Genomic DNA, 23,762 nt, shown 5'->3' with positions numbered 1-23,762 from the left:
GTAAAGCTCGAGCAGTGGATAGACCAGTATAGTAATGGGCAGTGTGTAATGCCATACCCAGATCGTTTATCGCCCATACTTTGGCGGTCATTACCTCGGGCACCATAACCTGCACATGCGCCATTGACGTCCCATCATCAAACAACCTCCGGGTAAGAAGGTAGCCCGGACCTCCGTCTTCTTTTCGTTGGAGATGCGATATTTTCTGGAACATTGTCTTCTCTGTGTCGGATACACGATGTTCGTTCGGTTCTATCAGCAACCGCCAGTCAAATTTCGTTTCTTTATGTACGGACATCAAAGCGTCGAAAAGCGGTTCTAAACTCTCGTATCTTGTCCTCCAATATCCGTCAATTACTTCGAACGAAGCCATTTTCATGGAGCTTGCCCAGATATCTTCTTGAACTTTGACCATGAATACAGCACTAAGTGTTGGTAAGTTTTGAAATATGAGGAGCACTTCATGCAAGGATGCGGTAGTCATATTGAGTGTAGCATCGAAGACCTGCTGGAAGACCTCGCTAGCTGGTTGGTCGTAGTTAATCTGGATGTCATGGTGGGTGCAGACTGCTAGTAGTCCATAAATTCGGTCATGAACCTTTGTGGCCTTGCAGTTTCTAAACCTCGACATGATCGTGATGATATCGTTGTTTTGGTACAACCACTCAGGGCGCGGATTCGTGACCCCTGGCATTATACTCAGGATTGAGAGACAATGAGGGTCGGGAATTGTATCGAGTACTACAGGAGCGACCGCGAGTATCTTTGGACTCACGTTAAAGTCGCTGATGCATACAGTTCCAACACTAGCTCTGGCAACTTCTTGAATGATCCACACTCGCTCAAACCACGGTTGGCTCAGGAGGAACTCGAGACCTGTGACGCAGGCCTGCTTCACTTCCTCGGCAAAGCCAAAGCTGTTCCAGAGCCCGAGCCATCGCGTATCGTCGATCTCCCAATGCTCGCCTTCGGACCGGTCTACAAAAGCTGATTCAAGGGTGTTGAGACATCGCATCAATGTTCTTGCATGCTTCGTTGCTTTTCCAAGCCAGAAGATCACTTGTTCCGCCTTTTCGAATATTTCTCCCATCATGGGGACTTGCTGATTGCATTCCTTGAGATCTTCCTGATTGACACAGATGGCATCTATCCATAGTGTACGATCATTGCCTTTGTCTCGATGCCGAAGAACATCCAATGCTGTTTTCAGATTTTCAGTAATCCAAAACTCCTTGTCGTTGACTTCGATGCACTCAACAAAGGCGGTAACACCCCAGGCATACGACAATGCCTCATAAGGCTTGCTGATAGCCGAGTCTGAGCTCAGTGAATAATGGGAGATCCTGCACCGAATTTGCTTTTCGTCGCCGCCAAGTAGCGTGAGAAGCCTAAAGTCATGCTGTTCAGAATCGAGTGGCTCGTAAATGAAAGACTCCATCATAGTGTATCACGTTGGATATGCCGATCATTGAATGTCACGACTAGTTTTATGTGATAAGATTCTGATGGAGAGTGACAGGCGTAGACAGACGCGCGAGGCTGAGGTGAGGACTATGGCGAAAGGCTGCAGCCTTATTGCTATGTAGGAGCTACGCGGTAATAGCAGATAAGGCTCGCCTGCAGCGTAATCCCTGCTATATACGACATAAATCGTTCTCTCTAGTATGAATCGAAAAATACAGCCATGTTGCTTATTATCATGATTAGATATCTGGCCCTTTCAACCTACTCTGTGGCGGTCTTTGCCAGCGAAAAACAAATTGACCTATTCCAATTGCATCCTGCACACCTCGCGGGCCTGTCGACCACGCCGTTTCACCCTCGAGTGTCGTTCCACACGGAAAAGGGACATTGTAGTCGGGAGGGTTCGGTCGCTTTGACAATTCAAGTTGGTTTGGTGCATTGAGAAATCGTTCAAGGTCGCCAGGAGATCTTCTGGTTGCAACCCATTCGTCCAGGAACTTGCGTAACGTCGTTACGTCAGCATCAAGTTCGCGCTTGCAAGGCCAGTCCGTCATGTGTTGAACTACATCCACATTGCGCTCCCAATGAGCGATGCTTGTGAAGTGCGTATCGTTTGTGATAAGCTCATATAGCGTAAATATGACACCAGTCACATCGTCCCGCCCAGATGATAGGTCCTCTGTATCACACACAGCCCAGTTGAAGTCAAAGAGGAGGAGCTTCTGTGTCTCGGGATCGATGAGCAGGTTCCGAGGTGCAATATCTTGATGCATGACTCCCCAGTCCAGGTTGAGATAATCAACAAGCTCGGTGAGTTGTTTCAACCACTCGAAGCGAAATGGTATCTTTGGATTCTCCAGAGTCCCTCCAGGTATGTATTTCACTGTAAAGCCGACCACACGCGATTCAACATCATCGAGCACCACGCGATCAAATGGTACAATATTTGGGTGGGTTGACAGAGTCGCAAGAAGATTAATCTCATTCCATGCCATGTTCAACCGCAAATCCTTCCCAATGGGATTGAACTTGAAGACGACCTTTTCGAGAGTTCCGGATTCGTCGTGGTATGAACACAGGTCTACGCCAGGCCCAAGGCGATCGAGTTCTTTTAGTTTGGAATACTGTATTTGACGGCATCCATGAAGGAACTTGTAAGAGGAGAGGGGAAGATAACCAATGAACATCGTATCGTCCTCCTCTGGATCTCTCGATGTTTCGACAATGAGCCCTTCATCGTTCACTGTGACCGCACGGATTTCAGGAGATAGGAGATCGGCCATTCGTGCCAGTATTGGGACCTCGACGTCTTCATTGGGCGGAAAGAGCTTCGCTGTCCCCTTCAGCTTTATCATGCAGAGCTGGTCCCAGTCCCACACGTTGCAATGTGTTTCAGTGTTGGGGTCTTCTCGTGAACCAAAATAACCCTGCCCCTCAGACATGAACCTTTCATTCGGCTTGATCATTGTGAGAGATACGATTTGGCCAACGTGTCAAAGACAGATTATGGTCATGAATAGAGTATGTCGTGATCAGAGGTCGATGCACTCACTATATGGGTAGCGCGTTGCGCGTTGCGGTCGGTAAATCTTCGGTAGCTCGCACTTTCGAACACATTCTTCGGGTGACTACATTTGTGGATGCTCAGTCCTCGGCGCCAAATTCGCAAGCACAATTGGCTATTACTACGCACAGCCCCTCAAAGCGCGGTACCATAAATTCAAAAATGATTTATCATAGGTCGCGACAGGTCGTCTAGAAATAAACGTGACTAACTAAAGTGCTCAGCCATCTTTTGATTGCGGCGCAGAAGCCCTAGGCGGCAATTCATTCGTATACCGTTACCCGTTTCAACTCTGAAAGCGCGCGAATTCGAAGTCTAACATTCAAGCCAAAACGAGAGGGCTCAGGCTTGAGGATTCGACACGATTCTTGTACGTCGTGACAGGTCGTCCAGAAATAGCCGATGGCGACTAAGGTGCTCGTCCCATCTTTCGATTGCGGCGCAGAAACCTTGAGCGGCACTTCATCCGTATACCGTTGCCCGTTTGAGCTCTGGAAGCGCGCGCGAACTCATCCAAGGTCAATAATCAAGCTAAAACGCGAGGGCTTAGGCTTGAGGATACTCAGAGAACTTATATATTGCTGAAGATATCTGCAAGATCTCACTCATCATTTACTTCAATATCGTTTCTGTTACCCTTACATTCCTCTCAATTGATCTACTTGTTCAGTACTCTTTTAACACGATCCTTCGTCAAGCTTTTGGTATCTCCAGAAAGTCATGGCAACGATTGAGCCAGCTCGTATGGGTCGCGACGTTCGAAATCATCTTGTCAGCAGCCCCTTGAACCCAGGATACTGCACCTGCGGCTGGTACGTGTACTATTCGGCCGTTTGCGGCCATGCTTTCCAGGAGATGCCTCATAGGTGTGGATCTCTGACAACACCATCTGGAAAAAGTGGTTTCTGCAAGACTCCCACGCAAAAACATACAGTCCAGGCACCACGGATTAACGAGAAATGTCGATTTTGTTAGTACATGTCGGCTAGGTGAGTCAGGCAATCTACGATATTCCAGAGGCTCGCTGACTGAACATGAAAACAGTGTGTGTATGCATATTTTACATACAACGACAGAGCATAGAACCATGACTAGGGGCAACGAATGGAAGACATGTATGCTCTGAGCTATACGTACACGAACCATAGCTATATTCCGTGCGCTGGTTCTTTTGAAAGCGTCAAGGAGTCGTCTGTAGAAGTGGAGCTTACGCAACCGATAAAGCGAGGACAAGGCATCTGAGTTTATTATCTCATAATCGTATATAACAAGCTACAATGCCAGCAATATAACTTTCCTCCTGTCCATCCGAGCAGACCAAGTCCACTAAAGAAGACGAATTCGGTAATCCAGGAAACACTCCATCGCAAATCAAGAAGAAGCCTCCTTCTTCGCCGCCGGCGCCTCAACTCCCATCGTCTTGATCATTGCCGGTACATCAATCTGCAACTTCCAAGACATGCCCACATACCCATCACTAACAACGCTAACATCCATCTTCCGCGCCACTTCGCTCTCCGGCAGTCTCAGCTTTGCCATGGTCTTCATGCCAGGTCTCGCACTCTGACCTCCTTTACCAGCTTTTCTGGGGTCAGCTACATTCCAACCGACGCGCTTCAATGCGACAATTTCGTCGGTTCCTGCAAGCGAGATGAGTACGAAAAAGCCTTCAGATTGCGGCTTCGGGTAGCGTGGCGCGAAGATGCGGAGTTGGGTGTCGGTCGGGCGGTTGGTGCGGGTCAGGGAGAGCGTGAGAGTGGTGGAGGAGATGGAGTCGGGTGGAACACTAATATGGAGTGTTGGGAGATGCGATACAGCCTTCAGGAAGCGAGGGCGGATGCTTTGTGGAATATTGAGTGTGGATGGCAATGCCTCGATGGAGTGACGTGTCATCTGTGTCACGGCGACGAGCGAAGATGGGGTGGCGTCTTGCTTCGGAGGCGAGTCTGCAAGACGCTCTGCGCCTGGAAAGATAGACAGAACATGATCTGTTGGCCAGCGCGCTGACTTGACACACTGCAGCAGCGTCATCATCATCGCACAGCTTTCCTTAAACCCGAATTCGGTGAGGACGTCGATGCTGGCTTGGATGATACGGATACTCTGGTCAAGTACAGAATTCTGATCTCCAACGTAATCGCTGATAGGCAGATCAATGCGACTGAAGTAGGCCTGGAGAAGCAGGAATGCCTTTACATGCGGATCCCACATTGGCAAGTCCATGTTATCGGCCTTGAGTGGAAGATTTTTGGATAGCTCAGCATTGATCAAGTCTTCATTGTGACGAACTGGTAGCTCATCGTACTCGGTCGCCATGCTCATCAGCTTCAACACGTCCTCGAAAGTCGCCGTGCGTGTCGCATGGTCTTTAAGATGACGAATAGTCTTGTGCGACAGATAGTAATAACTCATTATGCGACCAAGAGGGGTAGGATCGATATCACCATCGGAGTGGATCTCTATACACCCAGAAGTGGCAAGCTCGTTGAGAGACCTGTCAACTAGTTCAGTCATGTACTCATTCGCAAGCTGTTGGGCTGCGATGGTGTTGTGCTCATCAGCAGAAATTTTAAGACCATAGTACGATGGATTCTTGTGCAAACGCCGGAAGAAAAACGTCCATGTCAGATAATCCAGCGCGTCCTGTTTTGTAGCAACAGTCTTCGCCGAGATCTCTGCTCCCAGATGGTTGTCCAGGACATTGTGCAATGAGGACTCTACTGGAAATCCAGTATGCAGGAAATGCTTGTAGAATGGCTTCTTAGCCTCCTGTGTGAAGATTCGGGCAACTCCAGATGAGTCGAATTGAGGACGACCGGCGCGACCAAGCATCTGGAGAACATCTGTCAAGTCCATGTCTTTATACCCTTCGATCTTGGCATCAAAGAACTGTGTACCCTTGACTACAACTAGATGCGCAGGCAGATTCACACCCCATGCCAGAGTACTCGTGGCAACGAGGATCTGTATCTTATTATTTGCGAAAAGCTCTTCTGCGAGCTGTCGATCAGATTCAACGAGACCAGCGTGATGCAGGCCAATTCCGAAGCTAAGAGCTTCGCGAAGAGAGTCGTCTTTGACGCGGGATAAGTTGAGTATAAGATCATCTTCCGACATTCCTACAAAGCGACGTGGATTGTCTTCCATGCCACAGAAGTTGATGAGATCTTTGGCTGTAAGGCGAGTTTGCCGTCGGGAAGCGACAAATACAATGACTGGCTTGTTGGGAGAGTGTGACTTGATGGCGAGGAAGGTCGGTCTGTTCATCGATTGCATCAGCGGGCAGAAGCCTCGCTGTTCTGGAAAACCGTCGATGAAGATCTCAAGCGGTACCGGTCGTACAGAATGTCGAAAGTTGAACAACCCTTGCTTCACACCAAGCCAGTTGCCCAGGTCTGTGGCATTTGCGCACGCAGTGGACATACCCAGCAAGCGTACCGAGCCTTTCTTCTGAGATGCAATATAATTCATACGAGAGACAATGATCTCAAGAATTGGACCACGGTCGCCACCCAGTAGATGAATCTCATCGATGATGACAAGACTGACTTGTTGCACGTAGCCCCTCGTCTGCCAGCTACGACTGATACCATCCCATTTCTCAGGCGTAGTAATAATAATATCGGCGTCTCTAATCGTACGAGTATCAGGTGTGTTGTCACCAGTAAGTTCGACGAGTTTCAGACCCATCGGAAGAGCAAGACGTTTGCCCCAATCCTTCACTCGCTCGCGCACAAGCGCCTTCATAGGCGCGATGTATACGACCTTCGATCCAGGGTTCTCGCGGAAGGCCCACCACATCGCCAGTTCAGCTGCAACAGTCTTCCCACTACCTGTCGGAGATCCAAGTAATACATTAGCCGGTGTATGGTATAGACAGTGGAAGATCTGGGTTTGCATGGGATTGAAGTATTGGAAGCGTTGGCCATAAAGTTCCTCCAGAAGCGGATTTTTGAGTGCTGAGATGTGCAATGGTTGAAGATTGAGCAAGTCAGTGTACACACTTTCCGTATCGGGCCTGATAAGGTGCTGGAACGAGATAGGAGTAACTGTCTCGGCTCCAAGCCAACGATCAGACACGGCGCGGACGTAAATCTGAGTCGGCAGTGGATCAGTTAGGGGTATAGTGAAGTTCAATTCGTGGTCGTCGTACAGCTTCTTTCTTGATAGGATGAAGAATTCATGATGGTAGATCTCGGATGTCTCCGAGTTCTCGACCCAGATCCAGTATGATTCTGAAGTACCATGGTGCTTATCGTTCCATCGGAAGTCCGGAGTAATATAAAATCGGACTCTGAGTACATCGCGATTGAGTGGCGCGATCTCGTGGTCTACGCTCAAAGTTGGGAAGTTGTCGAGTAGTTTCGTCAGGATACCGCCCATTTTATTATTGTGGACCAGTTGACCAATCTCTGATGGCTCCATATCGCGCATCTGCTCGATCGAGGTCAAAGTACTCTTCTCATCGAGATTTCTGAGCACAGGCTGTGGAAGGTCGAATTGATGAAAAGGATGTTCGAAAGGCCATACCTGCCTCTCGATTGATTTGCACAGGGACAGCAGTACTAGGCATTGGTGACCCCATCGCCTGTTGAGTGCTATCATAAAAAGAGCTCTGCAAATTCGTGTTGCGTTTTGGGCTACATATGAAGTGTCCGAAGACAAAGTATAGTCTTCGAGTCGCGCCTTCGAGATGTGAGATTGAAGTAAGATGTTCGTCTTGCCGTGAGGCGTTCCGACACCACCATCGACTTCACAGGCAATCACTTCGTCCTTCAATCGTGTGAGTTCCCTCTCCTCCGTATCCCTTGACTGGATGTTGTCGAATTCTCCACTCATGGAGATCATTTTCAACACGTCAGCTTCTGTGGCCTGAGGTTTCATCATGGTGTTGAAAATTTCAATGCTGCTTTGTTGCACGTAGTATTGACTGGCTATCCGGCCAACGTCTTTCGCTCGGAGTTCTTCGGTAGTTTCATTGAAGATTATCATCTGACTCTGCTGCAAGACTCTGGCAGCGTCAATAACTAGCTTTCGTCTCCTTTGAACGAGTCGAGGATCGTCTCTAATCTCTGCCCAATCTATCCCGTATAAATGAGGATTGCGCCGCATCCTCACAAAGAGGTAGGAGTAGCCAATCCATTGGACAGCTTCTGCTACGGAAGTAACCGTCCCAAGCGAGATCTCAGCATTCAGATTGTCGACCATTCGTTTAGAGAAGCTCGACTCGATTGGTAGCTGTTGCGTGACCGTGGAAAGATAGTGATGCAGCTTGTCATGTGTTGTACAGATGAAACCGATACCCGTGTCTTGAAATTGCGGCCGACCAGCACGTCCAAAAATTTGTAAGACGTCAAGGATCCCCAAGTCGACAAACTTTCCCTCTTGTGAGCTATAGAGCTCTGTGCCTTTGATGACCACGGCAGCGGCGGGCAGATTGACTCCCCAAGCAAGAGTAGCAGTACAACACAGCACTTTTATGACACCATCGGCAAATAGACGTTCGACCAGGTTTCTGTCTGTGCGTGGCATACCAGCGTGATGTGTTCCCAGGCCCTTCGGTATCAGTTCGCGCAATTCTTTGCCTTTCGATGACTTCATTTCCCGCACTGCACTGTCATAGTTAGGATGGCCGATAGGACTAAGTAGATCAGCTGATGCTGCCTCTAACGCTTTTTCATAAATCATCTTTGCGGTCTTGAAAGTGTCTTTGCGCGAATGGACGAAGACCATGATCTGATGCCCCCTTCTCAGCATATCCTCTACCTTCTCGTACGCAGTAGTATCCAGATTCTCTCTTGACTTTGCTGTCCCTGCTTTGCCCTTGACTCCAATGAAGTGCTGTTCCAAGGGTACCGGACGGAACGAGGCATCGAAGTAAAAGAGACCAGCATCGCGATTCACCTTGAGGAAGTCTGCAACATCCACATAATTTGGTAACGTTGCCGAAAGTCCAACTATTCGAATGAGGGATTGAGTGCTTTCAACCTGACGCTCCGTACGTGCAACAAGCGATTCCAACACTGCTCCACGCTCATCATGAAGCATATGGACTTCATCGATAATGAGCAATCGAACTTTTTGTACGAGTTCCGTGTCTCCAGTACTCTTCCGCGTGACAACATCCCATTTCTCGGGAGTCGTAACAATGATCTGTGTTTGCATGATCTCTGATTTGGTCAGGTGCATATCACCCGTCAATTCACGAACCTGGATGCCAAGCCAGGACAGGCGCTTCCCTAATTTGTCTGTGATTTCGGCTGCCAGGGCTTTCATAGGGGCAACATAGACAATCTTGAAATCCTCGGTCATGACAGTAAAGTCGACAGCATCTGGGTGTTCGACTGGATTGGGTGCCACATATTTTGAGACGGTATTCAGAATAGTGAGCATTGCTGCATCCGTTTTACCCTGTGTTATAATGAGTTTCAACGTGGAACACCGGAGAGGCTTTGAAACTTACGGCACCAGTTGGAGCACAAATGAGCATGTTTTCGCTTGTTTTGTATGCGACTGGGTAAGCTAAACTTTGCATGCGATTGAGGGCTCTGTACCCTTTGAAAGTTCTTTTGCAAAGCCCATCCATATGGGCAACTTCGACTAGACTCTGGCCCATGCCAAGGACGCCGACCTTTGCAGCGGGTATTGTATATTCTTCATATTTCTAACAAATGTCAGCTTGCAATTGCGGTGTGCATTCAACATCCTGTCTCACTTCATGTTCAACACGCTGACTTCCTTGGGGCACGGCGTACTTTCTGCCAGAGGATGACAACGTGTTGCCTTCATCATGGGTCTTGTAAACGTGTGGATACTTGGGTGAATCGAAATGAGATCGTGCTGGTAATGGTGCATTTTTATGCTCCAGTTCCTGTCGACGAAGAGTCTCTTCACGCTCTTGTCGTGTTTGCAACCTGCCGGCAGTTGTTCTGCTGTCTGGTGAGGTATCAGAAGATCGGACTACCGTTTGCCGATGTTTGATGAGATCAGCAACGAGGTCAAGTTGTTCATAACCAAGAACTTCTGCAAGTATCATCTGGAGCTCCTCATCTAGACTTTGTCAGCACGAGAATGGAGAAAGGTTTCTGAGAGGCCTGTGAATGTACCATTGCTGTCCGAGGCAAGGACGGCAAACACTTGATCTTGTAGTGTGTCGCCGTCCAGGCCTGCACTGCCACGAGCAACTTGACTACACTGCTCACGCAGCCACTCTCGACTGTAAATTGTACCCGAGTTACTAAAAACAGTAGAAAGGCTGTTTTCTGCAGCCATAGCAGAATAGTCGGTCACTTCGCCATCATCATTATCATCGCTAATGATGTCCCAAAGGTCTTCGTCACTCGCACTGGCGGAAGGGGTACTATCTATGTCCAATTCAAAATCATGACCATACGGGACAGTACTTCCAGTCAACTTGGAAATACCTAAGTCTGCAATGGCGCTGCGCATTGCGTTGAGCTGCGAGTGCCACTCGGCCTCCATGTCCTCGAGTGACGGCGACATCTCGGCATAAGGCTTCGTTTATGGTTCCTGTGGAAACTCTATAGCTTCGACAGAGCGGGTTCTATTTCTTCGGTAGCCTTGATGCAGCCTTTCAAATATCATCAAGGGGAGTAAGGACGCCAAAGTCGAACGCCGGCGGTTCGCACATGAATATGGAGGTGTGTCATCGTGAAAATCCTTGGCGCTCTAGTCCCTTACGGTGCCAAGTACGGTTTAGCGCTGATGACAACTAATGTATTCATCGCTTCCACGAAGTGCTTCCATCTTACAATTCCACGGGTTCCATGTCCGATATCCGTTTGAATGTCCGAGAGAAAGGTCCTACTATCAAGTGGTTCAAAGGGTCAACATGACCGGTCCCTGACCGAGTAGGCTCACTCAATCATTTGGCAATTCGTCCTGTCGACGAACCTTGCGCATGATCTGACCAGTAAGGCTATAGAAATATACCCCACTTCAACACTTTATTTAAATTCAACATAAGCAGCAATCTGACCAATTGGATTGGGATTGTACCATCTTGGCAATCATTCTGAGGCGCAGATTGAGCTTGTATTCTCTATCTCAATTTTGGCCCAGATTGAGCTTGTATGGAAGGATTAGGATTGTATATGCCCATCTCTGGATCTGCAAGACCTGTGTAACGCGATAAGCAAAATAGGTCAGTCCCTCCAGTCTCGGACAGGATTAGAGATTTATGCGCGCAGGGGCTCATCGGTACTGTTGACTGACGACAGCCTTCCGCGTGAGCTGCACGATGCCTTTTCCGCAGCCTAAGCCTCAAAGCCTTGATGCTGCGCCGCTCGTGGCCTCGCCTTCTCTCCATGGACTCATTCCTCCTTGCATTCTTGTATCACTATCATTGAGGAGCCTCTTTTAGCCCAAGCCAGTGTTCCCTAGCTGTGATCTTCAACGTGGTCACAGCGTTACTATACTCTTCGTAGTCATGGAGGCTCTGGCAGCTGTAGCCTTGGCGGGGAACGTCCTCCAATTCATGGAAATAGCAAAGAAGCTGTACGACACAGGCTCTGAGCTGCAACGAAATACGTCCGGTTCAACGACTAGAAACGAGTCTATCCAAGAAAACATGAAGTTTCTCACCAGTTCTCTGGCCGAGCTGAGAAGTAGTGCAGACCAGTTCCGAAACTCACAAAGTAATACAAGAACATGTGATCTGGCAAGCCAGTGCATCATCTTGGCTGCAGATATCAAGAAGGAAATTGAAGAACTCAGATTACCCAAATCAGCACGACGGTTCAGCCTTCGGGTTGTACGTGGAGCGATCCGCAATCACAAAGCCAAACCACAGATTGACCAAAAGCTCCAACAGCTAAGTGATGCTCGAAGTGAGCTCGACTCGCAGATCCTGATAGATATCAGGTATGTTTTTCGGTCGTCGAGATGAGTTCCGATAATTTACTGGGTACAGGAAGTTTCAAAGCGATGCCTCTGTGGCGACTTCCGAAGTCTTTCAACAGTACCAACGGCTTAAACTGAGTCAAGGGGAAAGCTTTCAGAAGTTACAGGATATTATCAACGCGTCAGCTGAATCGGTGGCAGAGACTCTGAAGACAGAATTACATTCATCGGTAAAGGAAATTTCTACCACCCTTCGGCACTGGAAGAAATCAAGTGAGCATATCAGTATGCTGGTTGCTGTCTTGCAATCACTTCAGTTTGCTGCTATGAGGACTAGACTGGCAAATATAGAACGCCCTCACGACGATACACTGGACTGGATTTTCAAGTCTCAAGAACATTTTGTGAAGTGGTTAAGAGAGGAAGAAGGGATTTTCTGGATTACTGGCACCCCTGGATCCGGAAAGTCGACACTGGTCAAATTTCTGCAGCACAGTGAAACCACGACCGAACACCTAAGACATTGGGCAGGAGATGCACAATTGGTTACGGCCGGGTTCTACTTCTGGGCTATTGGCACGTCGAATCAAAAATCTCTGGTGAGCCTGCTTCGCTGTATGCTCTTCGAAATCGTGCGACAAAGCCCAGACCTACTCGAAAGAATACTTCCGTCCAACATCTCAAGCTTAGACCCCGGACTTGTAATTCGACATCCGTGGACGACACCTGATTTATTGGGTTGTCTCCATAGACTCGATACCCCCGATATTAAAACTCGTTTTTGCTTATTCATTGATGGACTTGATGAGTATGAAGACTCGGTAGAACCTGGTCTCGAGGAAGCTACGCATAAAGGCGATCATGCAACAGACAGTGCCTACAGGATCAAAACAATAGTGGAACAGCTCAGCTCTATCCAAACCTTCAAATTGTGTGTCTCAAGCAGGCCATGGAATGTTTTCACAAATGCTTTTGGACACCGTTCAAGACACTTGAAAATGCATGAGCTGAACCTGAACGATATTCGCCGTTATGTGGAGCTGGAATTGTGTCAGGACTCCTACAGAAAATTCTTGGCAGACGATAAAGTGATCGAACATATAAAATCTCAGATTGCCTACAAGTCAGAAGGCGTATTTCTGTGGGTCGTTCTGGTGACCAAAAGCATTTGCAGAAGTTTGATCAATGGTGATGCCCTAGCGACGATACAAGCAAGACTTGACACGATGCCAACGAAGCTGCATGCGTATTTTATGCGTATGATAGAGACGACTGAAGACTTCTACCAGCAGGACCTTATACGGATACTACGCATTATAACATACTGGGAGGAAATAAGGGACGAGCTGTGTTTACCGCTCTGGGTCTTTAAGCCAATCTACGGACCCCGACCTGATCTCACATTAGGTGTAAAAGCTCCAATCATTCTTCTCACAGAAATTCAAGAAGTTGCACTGATTCGATCGGAATCAGCAAAACTCCAAGCACGGTGCCCAGATCTTCTGCAGGTATTCGGTGATTGGGACTATGAGCACAATAACCCCTCGGTCGACCTTATACACCGATCCGCTTCTGAATTTTTGCGATCTCCTGTCACTAAAGTCGCATTGGAAGAAAAGTTAGGACGCTCGTGCGAAGAAATCGACTTCGATGCCGTAATCATGAATGGATGCTTCTTGAGCCTGAAAATGACTAGTACACATTTTTGTGCATCTGGTCCGTCGAATCAATTCGGTTACATTGTGGATCGCAAAGATTTCCACATCAATATGGATGTCAATATAGCATATATGATATTGGGTATCGTCGCTCGGATGGCTGATCGGCAGGTGCAAGGGTCATTGCTTGACCAACTGTGTTCTGTACTTATGCACCGCGAGAGCGTCTATTCAGTGGCCTACCCTTACCTCTGTTTCAGCTACACCAACGAAGACAATTGGAGGTTAAATAAGGACTGGGCGCGATTTCGAAATTTGGAGGAGATGTACGGTTCGTTGCATGGCCATTGGGACCAGTTGTTGCCCGGCGATGGTAACTACTCTGAACCTGAAACCCCCATGAATGCAGGTTCAGAATTCTTCACGAACGACGGGAAGGGGATCCCTTATTGTTGGTCGTCATTCATCAAGGGTTCTCGTTTCCGTTTTCGTTTTGACGACTTGGCTTGGTATGTAGAGGAAAAGTGTGCTAAAATCAGCAAGCAAGACCTCATTCGCTTGTGCGACGAGTTCTTCAATACTTGGCATATGCCCTCCAAATACTACCGAGGGTGCTCAGCACGTCGGATGCGCATGGGAAGTTCATCGCCAAACAATCCTTCCGTACCTATAAGTCGGTCTGTTCTTTGGTTTCTAGATCGTGGCGTACCCGCGAACTGTCTACTCACCCCATGGATTCGTCAACAATGTACAAGCTCAGGGAAGTTCCTGCCTACGTTTTGGGAGGCATATTTGGGCGAGATAGCCACATATTATCAAGATGAAGACGATGATCGTCGTAGCTACCCGGCAACTCGAGAATTCCTTCTTCGAGGCGCTCACCGTGGGGTGATATACCATGGAGCCCAAGACATGGGAGTCTTCCCAAGATGGTTGGTCGACGCCCAGGTCATCGATGTCATAAAAAGAATCTACTCTCCAGCCGAAGCTCAGTCGCTCATAGACCTAGTCAAGCAGTTAGATGCCGAGGAGCTGCAAGCCAGGCAAGTGTCCGAGAACACCGACGCGACAGGCATTGAGCAGATCGATGACAAAGGAGGCATCGACGACAAAGGAACCATCGACGACAAAGCAAGTACAGACAAAGATCAAAACACAAACACCGACAACGAACCCCGAACCAACACGCAAGCGCACACCAACAACGACGCCAATCACTCATGGATCACACGAACGCAATCATCCCCTCAGGCACACTTGCCCGAAAGACAGCCTTGAGCATACCGGACCCGAGCCACCTGAATTCTCGTGGAATCCCTTGTCCTGGTTCAGGTAGCGACGCCATGTAGGCAGAGTCGGTCTGATGCTCTAACTGCGCAGGTCGGGGTTTCTGGGCACGTATCGTTATGATGTTTTCCTTTTGCTTTGGAAGTATGAGTTTTGAAAGTATGAGCTTTGAAATTTGCACGACTCTCTTTTATATTGGATAGTTCCATATGTATTTTCTTTAGTGAATGAATCTGATGACTCTCCTACGCGGACTGCGGTGACTGTGCGTGAATTGACACGTTGTACGTTGAATGCGTGCAGCGGCATGAGCACAAGTACGATCGCCCTTCCGAAGATACTGGAGCGTAGTGATCGAGAGTGTAGACCGGGTTCGTTATACTAAGGTATGTAGGAGAAGAATCTACAAGAAATAAGAGTAAACTATGATGAGTCAAAGCGCCCGCATATCGTGATACACATTACCGGTTCCCATCAGAGTAAAAAAGCCGTAATCCATGACAGGAACACACCATTCCCATCCCTATATATCATACAGTCCACCTGACGAATGCGTTTACGACTTTGCCTTCGCCTCCTGGGCCTTCTGTAACTCCCTCGTTACCCCACCGCTCGCCCTCCACCATATATCGCCACCCCACCGCATCAACCTCTCACACGCTTGCGTCGGCCCATCCACCGCCGGCCGCACGTCCAGATGGAACACCGGCATGCCCGTCTCTTCGTCCTCAGCCCCCTCATAGTAATCAATCACATACCTCACCTCGCGACACCTGCCCTCCTCATCACACCTCCGCACAAACCAATCATGCCGATCAAACGGCGCCTCGCTCGCAAACCGACTCGGCCACGCCCACCCCAGCGCCTGGATCAGACTGGCTTTCGGCGTGCGCTCCGACGGCCGGCCCATGAACCGCACCAGCCGCGGCTCCGGGACGCTCTTGTCCTCCCACTCCCCCGTGCCCAGCATCGCGCCATGTACGCTGCCGTCTTCGCCGCGCGCACATGCGCGCCAGCCGTGCGCGAGCCCGCGCCCGAAGCGCCGCTCCCATTCGATGATCTCGCCCCAGGCGCCCTCGTTGAGGAAGTTGTGCACGGCGACCATGGATTCGACGGCGTCTGATGGAGTGTCCGTGTAGCCTTTGCGCAGCATGGCGTTGTACATTTGTTGGGGGGAGGGGTATTCCCATGTTCCGCTGCCGTCGCCGCGCGGGATGGTGGAGGCTTCGCGGGAGGTGGGGAGGGCGGTGGTTTGATTGGGCGCGCGAGACTGGGACAGATCGGAGAACATGTAGTTGAGGGGATTTAGTTTGGAGAGGGTCGAGCGAGGTTGCGAGGATTCAGGGGGAGGTGGTGTTTGGGTGGCGGGAGTTATTGCGGAGAGCGTTTTGTCGGGTGGTGTATAGGGGCATGCGCTGGACGGTGTAGTTGATGATACAGTTGAAGGAGGTGAAGGATTAGAGGGATTATGCATTGGACAGCCGGGCTATGAGGAGTCAGAACTGTTATGAGTTGTTCTACAGTGGTTCTACAGTGGACATACAGGAGGAGAGGCGTCGGAGGAGGGCATGGGATGAGGCGGAATGCGAGATGCCGTAGGGGTTGTATCTGCCCAGAACCAGCCCATGGTGATAGAATGCTTGAATCAGATGATTTTTGGCAGTAATTAGAACTGTATATGGAAGAAGATGAGATACAATGAAGATTCGCGACGAGGCGAACAAGGCTGTCGTAAAGATGAAGAGTGGTCCGAGCGTGACAACTTTTTGGCAGATGAATCCATGGACCCTGTCTTGGCAGCGACTTGCTCCGATAAATTCCGTCATTGATCTAGTGTAATAGTGTAATACCTGTTCACTGAACGATGAAGCTAAAGCGCATGGTTCTTATTATGAGGCACCCTAATACCATCGTTCATATTCATTCTTGTAAGACTGTTGTCTACATTTTTCGCTTTTCGTCGTTGGAAACTCGTCATCAGTCAACACTAACAATGCGGCAAACACTGTCAATATCCTTCCAGCCCATGGTGGTCGCGCATGAAGACTGAATCCAGTATGACACTATAGCTACTAGATCTTCGAGGCCCGTCATACCCATGAGAGTGGCCAAAAGGTGGACGAATTTGAACCATACTGTACTCACCAACCCACAGGATTCTCTTTGGACGACTATGCAAAGCCATTAGTCTTCCCATGCAGCACGAGTATCCAGAATCGATACGCCCCTCAGACCTCGGGCCAATTCTGCCCGTATGTAGTGTGTATATGAGCATAGAAGACATCTTCTTTGAGGTGGTGATTGATATTGCAGGACCATCCACGTCACTCAGCTACTCGAAGCCGCAGAGATTGGGCCCGTCCCTCTTGAGCTAAAGATACTCATGATCCCAAACCCAACGTAGAATAATGCCAACGGATATGCCACTAATCCCCTCATACCACTCATCCTTCCGACAGCGCAAAACATGGCGCTGGAACTATACGTGGACCACGCAATTGCCAGACTCGTCAAGATATAACCAAACATGCCATCCATTGGAATCGCAATGCCGATCAGAGATATTATTACGAGCGGTAGAAGGCAGTATCCCAATACAGATGCCGATCGAGGAAATGTCAGCGTGGACTGAAAGTGTGATGACGAGTGATGATGTCCTTGTGCGCTAGCCTCTTCCGCGGCTGAGAGAGGAGGCGACATAAGAGAGAGTACTGCATGGAGGGAAATGCTACCGAGGAGCGCAAGTCCGTAGATATAGCCAAAGTGCACTTTACCAGACTGTACACACATTAGCGGAGCCACAATGCCGTCCAAGGACATAGCTCACCAGTAACAAGAATGTGCCGAACAGCAAAAACGACAGTATCGGTCCAGCGAGATCCGAATCATCCATGATATGCTGATCTATTCTCCCGAACGGATTCAACACTACCAGTGTCTACTGAATCGTCAGTCCATATGCCTTACTATGCTCTCGGATGCTCTTGGGTGAATTCCCACTGACCTTGGTCTTGATATGGCCAAAGTTTACGCCCAACTCCTCCAGTAGCGGCGGCTCGCCATCATACCCCTCTGTCCCAAACGCCGCCAGCCAGCCCGTTCGTAATCCACCTTGTTCGCCCATCCGCCCGCTCACACCAGGTTGTCCTCCAAATCCACTTCCGAAGCCCGCGCCGCCAAATGCTTGCGACTGTGCGCCTCCATTGTATGCCTGGAAGGGTGTAGAGTGGCCTGATACTGGCTGTGTGCCGTAGGATGAGGGGTAGAACTGGAGGTTTTGCGCGCCGTAGCCGCCTTGAGCAGGTTGTTGAGGGTAGCCGTAGCTGGCCATTCTGGCCTATGTTGGGGGTAGGTGTCAATTGGACGCCGAGAGGTAGAGCTTGTAGGGCGAGAGAGTTATAGGTGAGATCTGAAAGTGGGTGAGTTGTGCCGGCGTGTGCGTATGGGATTCAGGTCATTAGTTTGTGTAGGAATAGGAAGTACAGAGCTTGGTGTTCCAGGCAGCTGCTTTCTGATTCTTGGAACACCGTGGACATCAACCAAAAATGAGATGACTAAGCATACGGTAATGTCAGCCTCAGGCAGATCTCCCATGTCAGGACTCGCTACGCGGCAAGAAAACTTCCAGTGTTTGATGATGGCCATCCATCCCAAGGTTCTATGTTCAGCACTTTCACCAGACGGATCTACCATGTCCACAAGAGCATGCACCTATTAGATAGCTTGGAAAGTATACATAATGTTGTTCTGAGCTCTGCCCCTACAAAAAGCACGCATCTTGCTGTCCGGAAGCTAGAACATGATCAATGGGTATAGCTCTGGAACTCCACGATGCGACGGCGATGGCAGCAATAGCACTACCGTTAAGTACTGTCAGCTCTAAACGACGGCAAAACATCATCGATACGTGAAGGAATAAAGCATACCAAACTCTCCGACGGACTGCTCTTGTGCACGATGCAGTGTTTATTTCGACATCGACGGCACACTCTTGTATAGCGGTCTTTACAATCGCCGCACTGCGAAAATTCAGTAAACAGTCCTAATGGACTTAGGACGATATGATATTACCACTGGACCGCACCTCAGGCATTCTAGCTTGACAAGTGGCTTCGGCTATAATTGAGTCTGTCAGTATCGTTCAGTTCAGGATATTGCATTCCCAAAATATAAAGAGGTACCTGACACTTATTTAATGTCAAAACATTTACTCCGCCCAGAAGACTACCACGACATGAAGCCGAGTGGAAAACTTGTACATGGACATCTTCACTGTGGTACGACTTCAAGACAATCCAGGTAGCGGTCTAGAATTACCTTGAGATCTCCCATCGCGTCCTTCGTAGCAAGCTTGCTGACGGGATAACAGCGCTCATCCCACCACTGATTGCACTGCTCACACCACCTATGCGTGAGACAGTCCTCGCAACGTGCGATAAATTTCGCTGGTTCACCAGAATTGTGTGGTCGTTGTGCCGCGTGAACAGTTGTTGAGAGCCGTGGTGGTGGGCTAAGGAGAGGGAAGCAATGACTTGGTAGTTGCCCAAAAACCGCAGCACCTTCAGGACTTGAGGAGCAAGCAACACAGCCAGAGTGCCCGAGGGCTATGTTTGCAACTGCTGGTGCTAGAACACAGTCTCCCGCGTAAGATGATATGTAATCTGGTTGATGACCGGGTCCTCGACAAAGCACTGCATCAAATGCAATGATCCCTTCGCAGGCTTTGAGCGTACCAGCCCAGTCTTTGCCCATATTCTTGTCGAACATACGACCTGTTGGTGCATACCATTTCTCAGGTAAGGATGATCCAAGTGCCGTCGTGGACTTCTTCTTCCACTCAGCACCTCCCTGGGGGCCGCGGATTCCCCTGGAGACTTGATAGCCTGCAAGTTTGGCTTGTGAGCGAAGCGCACTGTCTTTTGGTCCAAATAGGTACAGTAGCCTTAGCCGAGGAGTACCTTTAGCTCGAACAGGCCGAACGGCGTCGTTGAGGACTTGCCTTAATTTCTGCTGATCGAGGTGTTTTGCACTTCGAATGGAGAGTACGCGAACGTTGAACCGATCCTTACAGATGATGTCTCGGACTATATCATCTGGAACCCACAAGCCGTCCAGAATCAGCGTCTGTACATTCTTGAGAAGAATACTCCCTGACATCTTCGAGAACACTCTTGACAATGGACCGCCGTAAAATTCATCCTCGGTCAGCGTCTCGTCCCTTTTCAGGGTCTTCCAGTTGCAGTACCCAGAGTAAATATGACTCGTTTTGTCAACCTTGATGTCGGCGCTCTTGACTTGTGACAGATCCACGTATCGAAATGCGTCAGGAGTCTGCGTATCGATCAAAAGGTTTCTGAATGCTTTGCAAGTAGCCGAAAGGGCGAACGTCGACGCGAGAGGTAGATGTGGAGTAGTATTGCGCAAAACTAGCGAATTCGATAGTAAATCCAGGAGCGTTGTTGGTAAATAAGATTGATGAGCCATGTTCGAAAGTTGAAGCGGACGTGTTGAGGTATCGTGTGACTTGATATGAATGCAACAGCCAGTGGTTAACAGATAATATTTGGATGGTCTTTGCAGCCTGGATTGCAATAGAGAATTTAACATCAAAAGAGGCGTTAAAAACGTGATAACAATGAAATGCATGAGAATGTGCATTCCTCATGTGGAAGTAGGGCTAGCTGAAATAGGAATAAATCAAAGCGTGGGCCGATGTCCAGGTGAATTGGTTGACATCCTCCTCTTCGCTGTGCCAACGTTCTTTCCTTACGACTAAATACGTCTACCGTATTGATTAGTTATTGAATCACCCAACATATGTCAAGCAACACTAAGCCAACCCCTGAACGAGAGCATCAAGTGGCATGGCGAGACTGTATCCCAAATGCTGCTGCCTAGAAGTTTGTGGCACGCGCATCAGCACAACCGCAAACGAACCACCACAATGAACATACAAGACTTTGTCTTCGACCTACCTGAGCCACCAAAACCCGTGATATACATCTTCCACTCTGTTCCATCAGAATGCGCGACGAACTCATCATCCAAGCTGAAACATATGATCCGGCAGACTACGACGCTGGCGACGAGCGTCTGAAGCATCCTCAAGGCCAGCCCATCGCAAACTTGTTCGTAGCAGCAGCGTTCATTCAACAGATGTTTGATGCCAATAATATCAAATGTGTTGTAATGGGAGGTTTTGCAATGCTTTGCCGCGGCTCACGCCGCGTTACAAACGACATTGACATGATCGTGAACAGTACCCCTTTAAAAGTTCGGCACATCGTTGAGCAATGCTCCAGACTGCGCATACCTAATACCCGGATGGTTTCTGGTGTACTCAAGATTTTCGTCAAGACTGGTCCCGCGGAGCGCGATCTTGGGTGTACAGAGTCGGTCATGGTTGAGGTTGATCTGGTGTTCCCCTGTATGTTGTTTATCTCTATATGAAGTCATGAAGACACGAGAGATATTGATTCCGTGAAGCTAGTAAGGGGACCCCCCGTGCGAGTCGACTTCCGGATCATATCGAGAGCCTTCACAGAACCGTTGAAGGCTACGAATACACATTTTACGCTCTCGACATCTTTTATATGCTGAAGACGAAGCTTTGGCATTGTAACGGCCGAGAGGAGCTTCGGGATGTTCGAGATATCCAATTCTTGTTCGAGAACTATGAGGCAAATGTCCGGTCCGTCGCAGGAGATCTCGATGATGATGACAAGGAAGGCTTCATGTCGAGACGAGAGATCCAGGAGATTGGTGAGGAGACGCAGTCTATGTACAGAAATATACTCAGAATATAATTCTTATGTACTGTACCACGGATCGGTGGCGATGAGCTTCGGATTCATGATCAGGAATCTCGCTCGGCCAGGTTGCCGGATTCCCGGAATCGTGTAGCATCAAACGCCTTTGCCTTTCATCCTTGACGCCCATGTTTCTTCGATCGAGACCCATCAGATGAAAGTACACAAACCCGGAAGAGGTTTCAAGCATCTTTCCACAGGAGTCTAATTAGTCCTGCCGCTGGAATGAACTGACGCAGATCCGGCATGGCAATCGTAGATCTGCCAACTATCTTGAAGATCACGTGGGGAGGGCATGTGTGATATACTATTTGCTTGGGGCGATGTTCTAGAGGGTGACTCTGGGCATAAGCCAAACACATTGTTGCATAGGCGATGAGCAGGATAATTGATCGGTTGATGAATTGAATTATTCACATCATCAAAGCGCGAGTGATTCTGTGACTTCTCCAAGATATGACAGACGATCTCCTGAGATGAGCAGATACAAGGCTGGAACATGTCAAGATTAAATGGTCAAAGATGTAAATCTTAGACTTCGCCAAGCCAATCTCATTGAACTTAAGCCAATGAATGGATTAGGTCAGCGTCAGCCTCGGTCTCCCGACCCTCCCGAAGGTCAGTGCTACGTAGCTGCACCTGACATGAATTCAATGTTCGTCTGATCCGTCACGTATCTACATCTCCCTCGCACCCTACAAGCCCTCACCAAATACGTCGTCCCTCATCGAATACAATCCGAGCCTGAGACTTTGCTGCGACCATACGCAATCATGAAGATCTATTATATGGGCGTACGTTGCCGGCCTGAGAAGCTTCAGAAGCAGCCTGACTAAACGCCTTTACCAGATTCTCAAGAACGACGCCAAGCCGATAGTTGAGCTTTGCGCAGTCAAGGACTTGAGCAGCTATGGATTCTTACAAAAGAATGCGTAAGCCACTAGACGACTTCCATCAATGGGTTTTACTGACCTGCGACAGTGTCGGAGAATTCATGACGGTCTTCAGCAAAGGCGTAGCTGAGGGAATCAAGCCAGGGCAACGTCACGACGCCGAACAAGAACAATATGTCTTCCACGCATATGGTCGCTCTGAGGGTATTGCAGGAATCATAATTTCGGACTCGCAATACCCTAGTCTGGTCGCACATCAACTCCTTTCCAAGATTACCGATGAATTTCTCACGAAACACCCGCGAGCGACTTTTGCCACACTTACACAAGACAGTGTCCCTGTTGGGACGTACAGATTCCCGGAACTCGACGAATACATAAGGAAATACCAGGATCCAGAGCAAGCAGACAATATTATGAAGATACAGAGGGAGTTGGATGAGACGAAGATTGTGCTGCACAAGACCATCGAGAGTGTCCTTCAACGTGGACAGAATTTAGACAAGTTGGTTGACCAAAGTAACGACCTGAGCTACTCGAGCAGGCAATTCTACAAAGGGGTATGCCGACTACTTGCCTAACAAACGTGATTATAAAGCTAATCCATTGCCAGGCGAAGAAGCAGAACTCTTGCTGTGTGGTTATGTAAGGGAAGCTCGAGTGCTTCAATCCTGGAATTGTGTTTCTGGGCATCTTGATTTCTTATTGCATCCTACCACAGGCCTTGTTGGCGGCGTTTCGGTAACTGTCTATACCAACCCCTACATACCACACAAAACGTATTCCGGACCTACACTAGATAGAGTCCTTGAAGCATGAAATGACGACTAGACTACTTAACCTTCGTTCTTGATAATTATTCTGCATCCCTGGCGCCAGTCCATGTCATCCTTGATATTGTCAGCTTCTGCACGGGAAGTCAAATGACTGGAGGAACTTCTCATGCCAGGCTTGCCTACTGACCCCAGAGCATGTCGCATGCGAGTAAGCCAAAACTCCCCTTGCTAACATCTGAACCTATTCATTGATTCACTAGTTCGCCTCACCGATTTACTATCTTGGCAGTTGAGGGCTACCCTTCACAGGCAACCTCTTGTCACGCTTCACACAAGAGATGCTTATACTAACGAAGCTTCGCATACGTAACTTGGCATACGTCTGCGAGAGTTGCGGCTTTGTTGTAGACTTCTATCTCCTAGGATGTCATGGTCTCCTTGGGGACTCC

The 23,762-nt window shown here is 48.8% G+C and overlaps 9 protein-coding genes across 9 annotated transcripts; 3 read left to right on the top strand and 6 right to left on the bottom strand.

Annotated features, from left to right (window-relative positions):
• Window positions 1-480: 480 nt before the first annotated feature.
• On the bottom strand, window positions 481-1,441 carry EJ05DRAFT_491923 (uncharacterized protein; the record flags this gene model as incomplete). Its single annotated transcript, XM_033746009.1, has 2 exons — window positions 481-525; window positions 686-1,441. 2 exons carry the CDS (start codon window positions 1,439-1,441, stop codon window positions 481-483), a joined length of 801 nt encoding a protein of 266 aa, XP_033603652.1.
• Window positions 1,442-1,572: 131 nt separating this feature from the next.
• EJ05DRAFT_256170 (uncharacterized protein) lies at window positions 1,573-3,202 on the bottom strand. The gene has a single exon (XM_033740214.1). It carries the CDS (start codon window positions 2,928-2,930, stop codon window positions 1,704-1,706), a length of 1,227 nt encoding a protein of 408 aa, XP_033603651.1. The 5' UTR covers window positions 2,931-3,202; the 3' UTR covers window positions 1,573-1,703.
• Window positions 3,203-4,117: 915 nt separating this feature from the next.
• On the bottom strand, window positions 4,118-10,662 carry EJ05DRAFT_508389 (Sec63-domain-containing protein). Its single transcript, XM_033748005.1, has 4 exons — window positions 10,135-10,662; window positions 9,744-10,078; window positions 9,492-9,692; window positions 4,118-9,439 (listed from the first exon to the last, which is right to left on the bottom strand). The coding sequence occupies exons 1-4, from the start codon at window positions 10,529-10,531 to the stop codon at window positions 4,400-4,402; spliced, it is 5,973 nt and encodes a 1,990-aa protein (XP_033603650.1). The 5' UTR covers window positions 10,532-10,662; the 3' UTR covers window positions 4,118-4,399.
• An 815-nt stretch (window positions 10,663-11,477) lies between these two features.
• Window positions 11,478-14,826, top strand: EJ05DRAFT_497754 (uncharacterized protein; the record flags this gene model as incomplete). The annotated part of the gene is made up of 2 exons (XM_033746584.1): window positions 11,478-11,911; window positions 11,961-14,826. 2 exons carry the CDS (start codon window positions 11,478-11,480, stop codon window positions 14,824-14,826), a joined length of 3,300 nt encoding a protein of 1,099 aa, XP_033603649.1.
• A 211-nt stretch (window positions 14,827-15,037) lies between these two features.
• Window positions 15,038-16,564, bottom strand: EJ05DRAFT_473739 (uncharacterized protein). Its single transcript, XM_033743456.1, has 2 exons — window positions 16,379-16,564; window positions 15,038-16,321 (listed from the first exon to the last, which is right to left on the bottom strand). Exons 1-2 carry the CDS (start codon window positions 16,460-16,462, stop codon window positions 15,392-15,394), a joined length of 1,014 nt encoding a protein of 337 aa, XP_033603648.1. The 5' UTR covers window positions 16,463-16,564; the 3' UTR covers window positions 15,038-15,391.
• A 145-nt stretch (window positions 16,565-16,709) lies between these two features.
• Window positions 16,710-18,334, bottom strand: EJ05DRAFT_461829 (golgi membrane protein-like protein). Its single transcript, XM_033742662.1, has 3 exons — window positions 17,840-18,334; window positions 17,663-17,773; window positions 16,710-17,613 (listed from the first exon to the last, which is right to left on the bottom strand). The coding sequence occupies exons 1-3, from the start codon at window positions 18,164-18,166 to the stop codon at window positions 17,164-17,166; spliced, it is 888 nt and encodes a 295-aa protein (XP_033603647.1). The 5' UTR covers window positions 18,167-18,334; the 3' UTR covers window positions 16,710-17,163.
• A 582-nt stretch (window positions 18,335-18,916) lies between these two features.
• Window positions 18,917-20,666, bottom strand: EJ05DRAFT_473737 (uncharacterized protein). The gene has a single exon (XM_033743455.1). The coding sequence runs from the start codon at window positions 20,317-20,319 to the stop codon at window positions 19,105-19,107; it is 1,215 nt and encodes a 404-aa protein (XP_033603646.1). The 5' UTR covers window positions 20,320-20,666; the 3' UTR covers window positions 18,917-19,104.
• Window positions 20,667-20,773: 107 nt separating this feature from the next.
• On the top strand, window positions 20,774-21,746 carry EJ05DRAFT_473734 (uncharacterized protein). The gene is made up of 2 exons (XM_033743454.1): window positions 20,774-21,262; window positions 21,322-21,746. The coding sequence occupies exons 1-2, from the start codon at window positions 20,860-20,862 to the stop codon at window positions 21,639-21,641; spliced, it is 723 nt and encodes a 240-aa protein (XP_033603645.1). The 5' UTR covers window positions 20,774-20,859; the 3' UTR covers window positions 21,642-21,746.
• A 671-nt stretch (window positions 21,747-22,417) lies between these two features.
• On the top strand, window positions 22,418-23,186 carry EJ05DRAFT_497749 (synaptobrevin; the record flags this gene model as incomplete). The annotated part of the gene is made up of 4 exons (XM_033746583.1): window positions 22,418-22,438; window positions 22,494-22,576; window positions 22,626-23,097; window positions 23,151-23,186. 4 exons carry the CDS (start codon window positions 22,418-22,420, stop codon window positions 23,184-23,186), a joined length of 612 nt encoding a protein of 203 aa, XP_033603644.1.
• Window positions 23,187-23,762: the final 576 nt, after the last annotated feature.

Source organism: Pseudovirgaria hyperparasitica, assembly GCF_010093815.1.
Source record: "Pseudovirgaria hyperparasitica strain CBS 121739 unplaced genomic scaffold EJ05scaffold_3, whole genome shotgun sequence".
Lineage (NCBI taxonomy): Eukaryota > Fungi > Ascomycota > Dothideomycetes > Acrospermales > Acrospermaceae > Pseudovirgaria > Pseudovirgaria hyperparasitica.
Note: the sequence above shows the minus strand (reverse complement) of the source record. Positions and strands in the feature narration are given on the sequence as shown.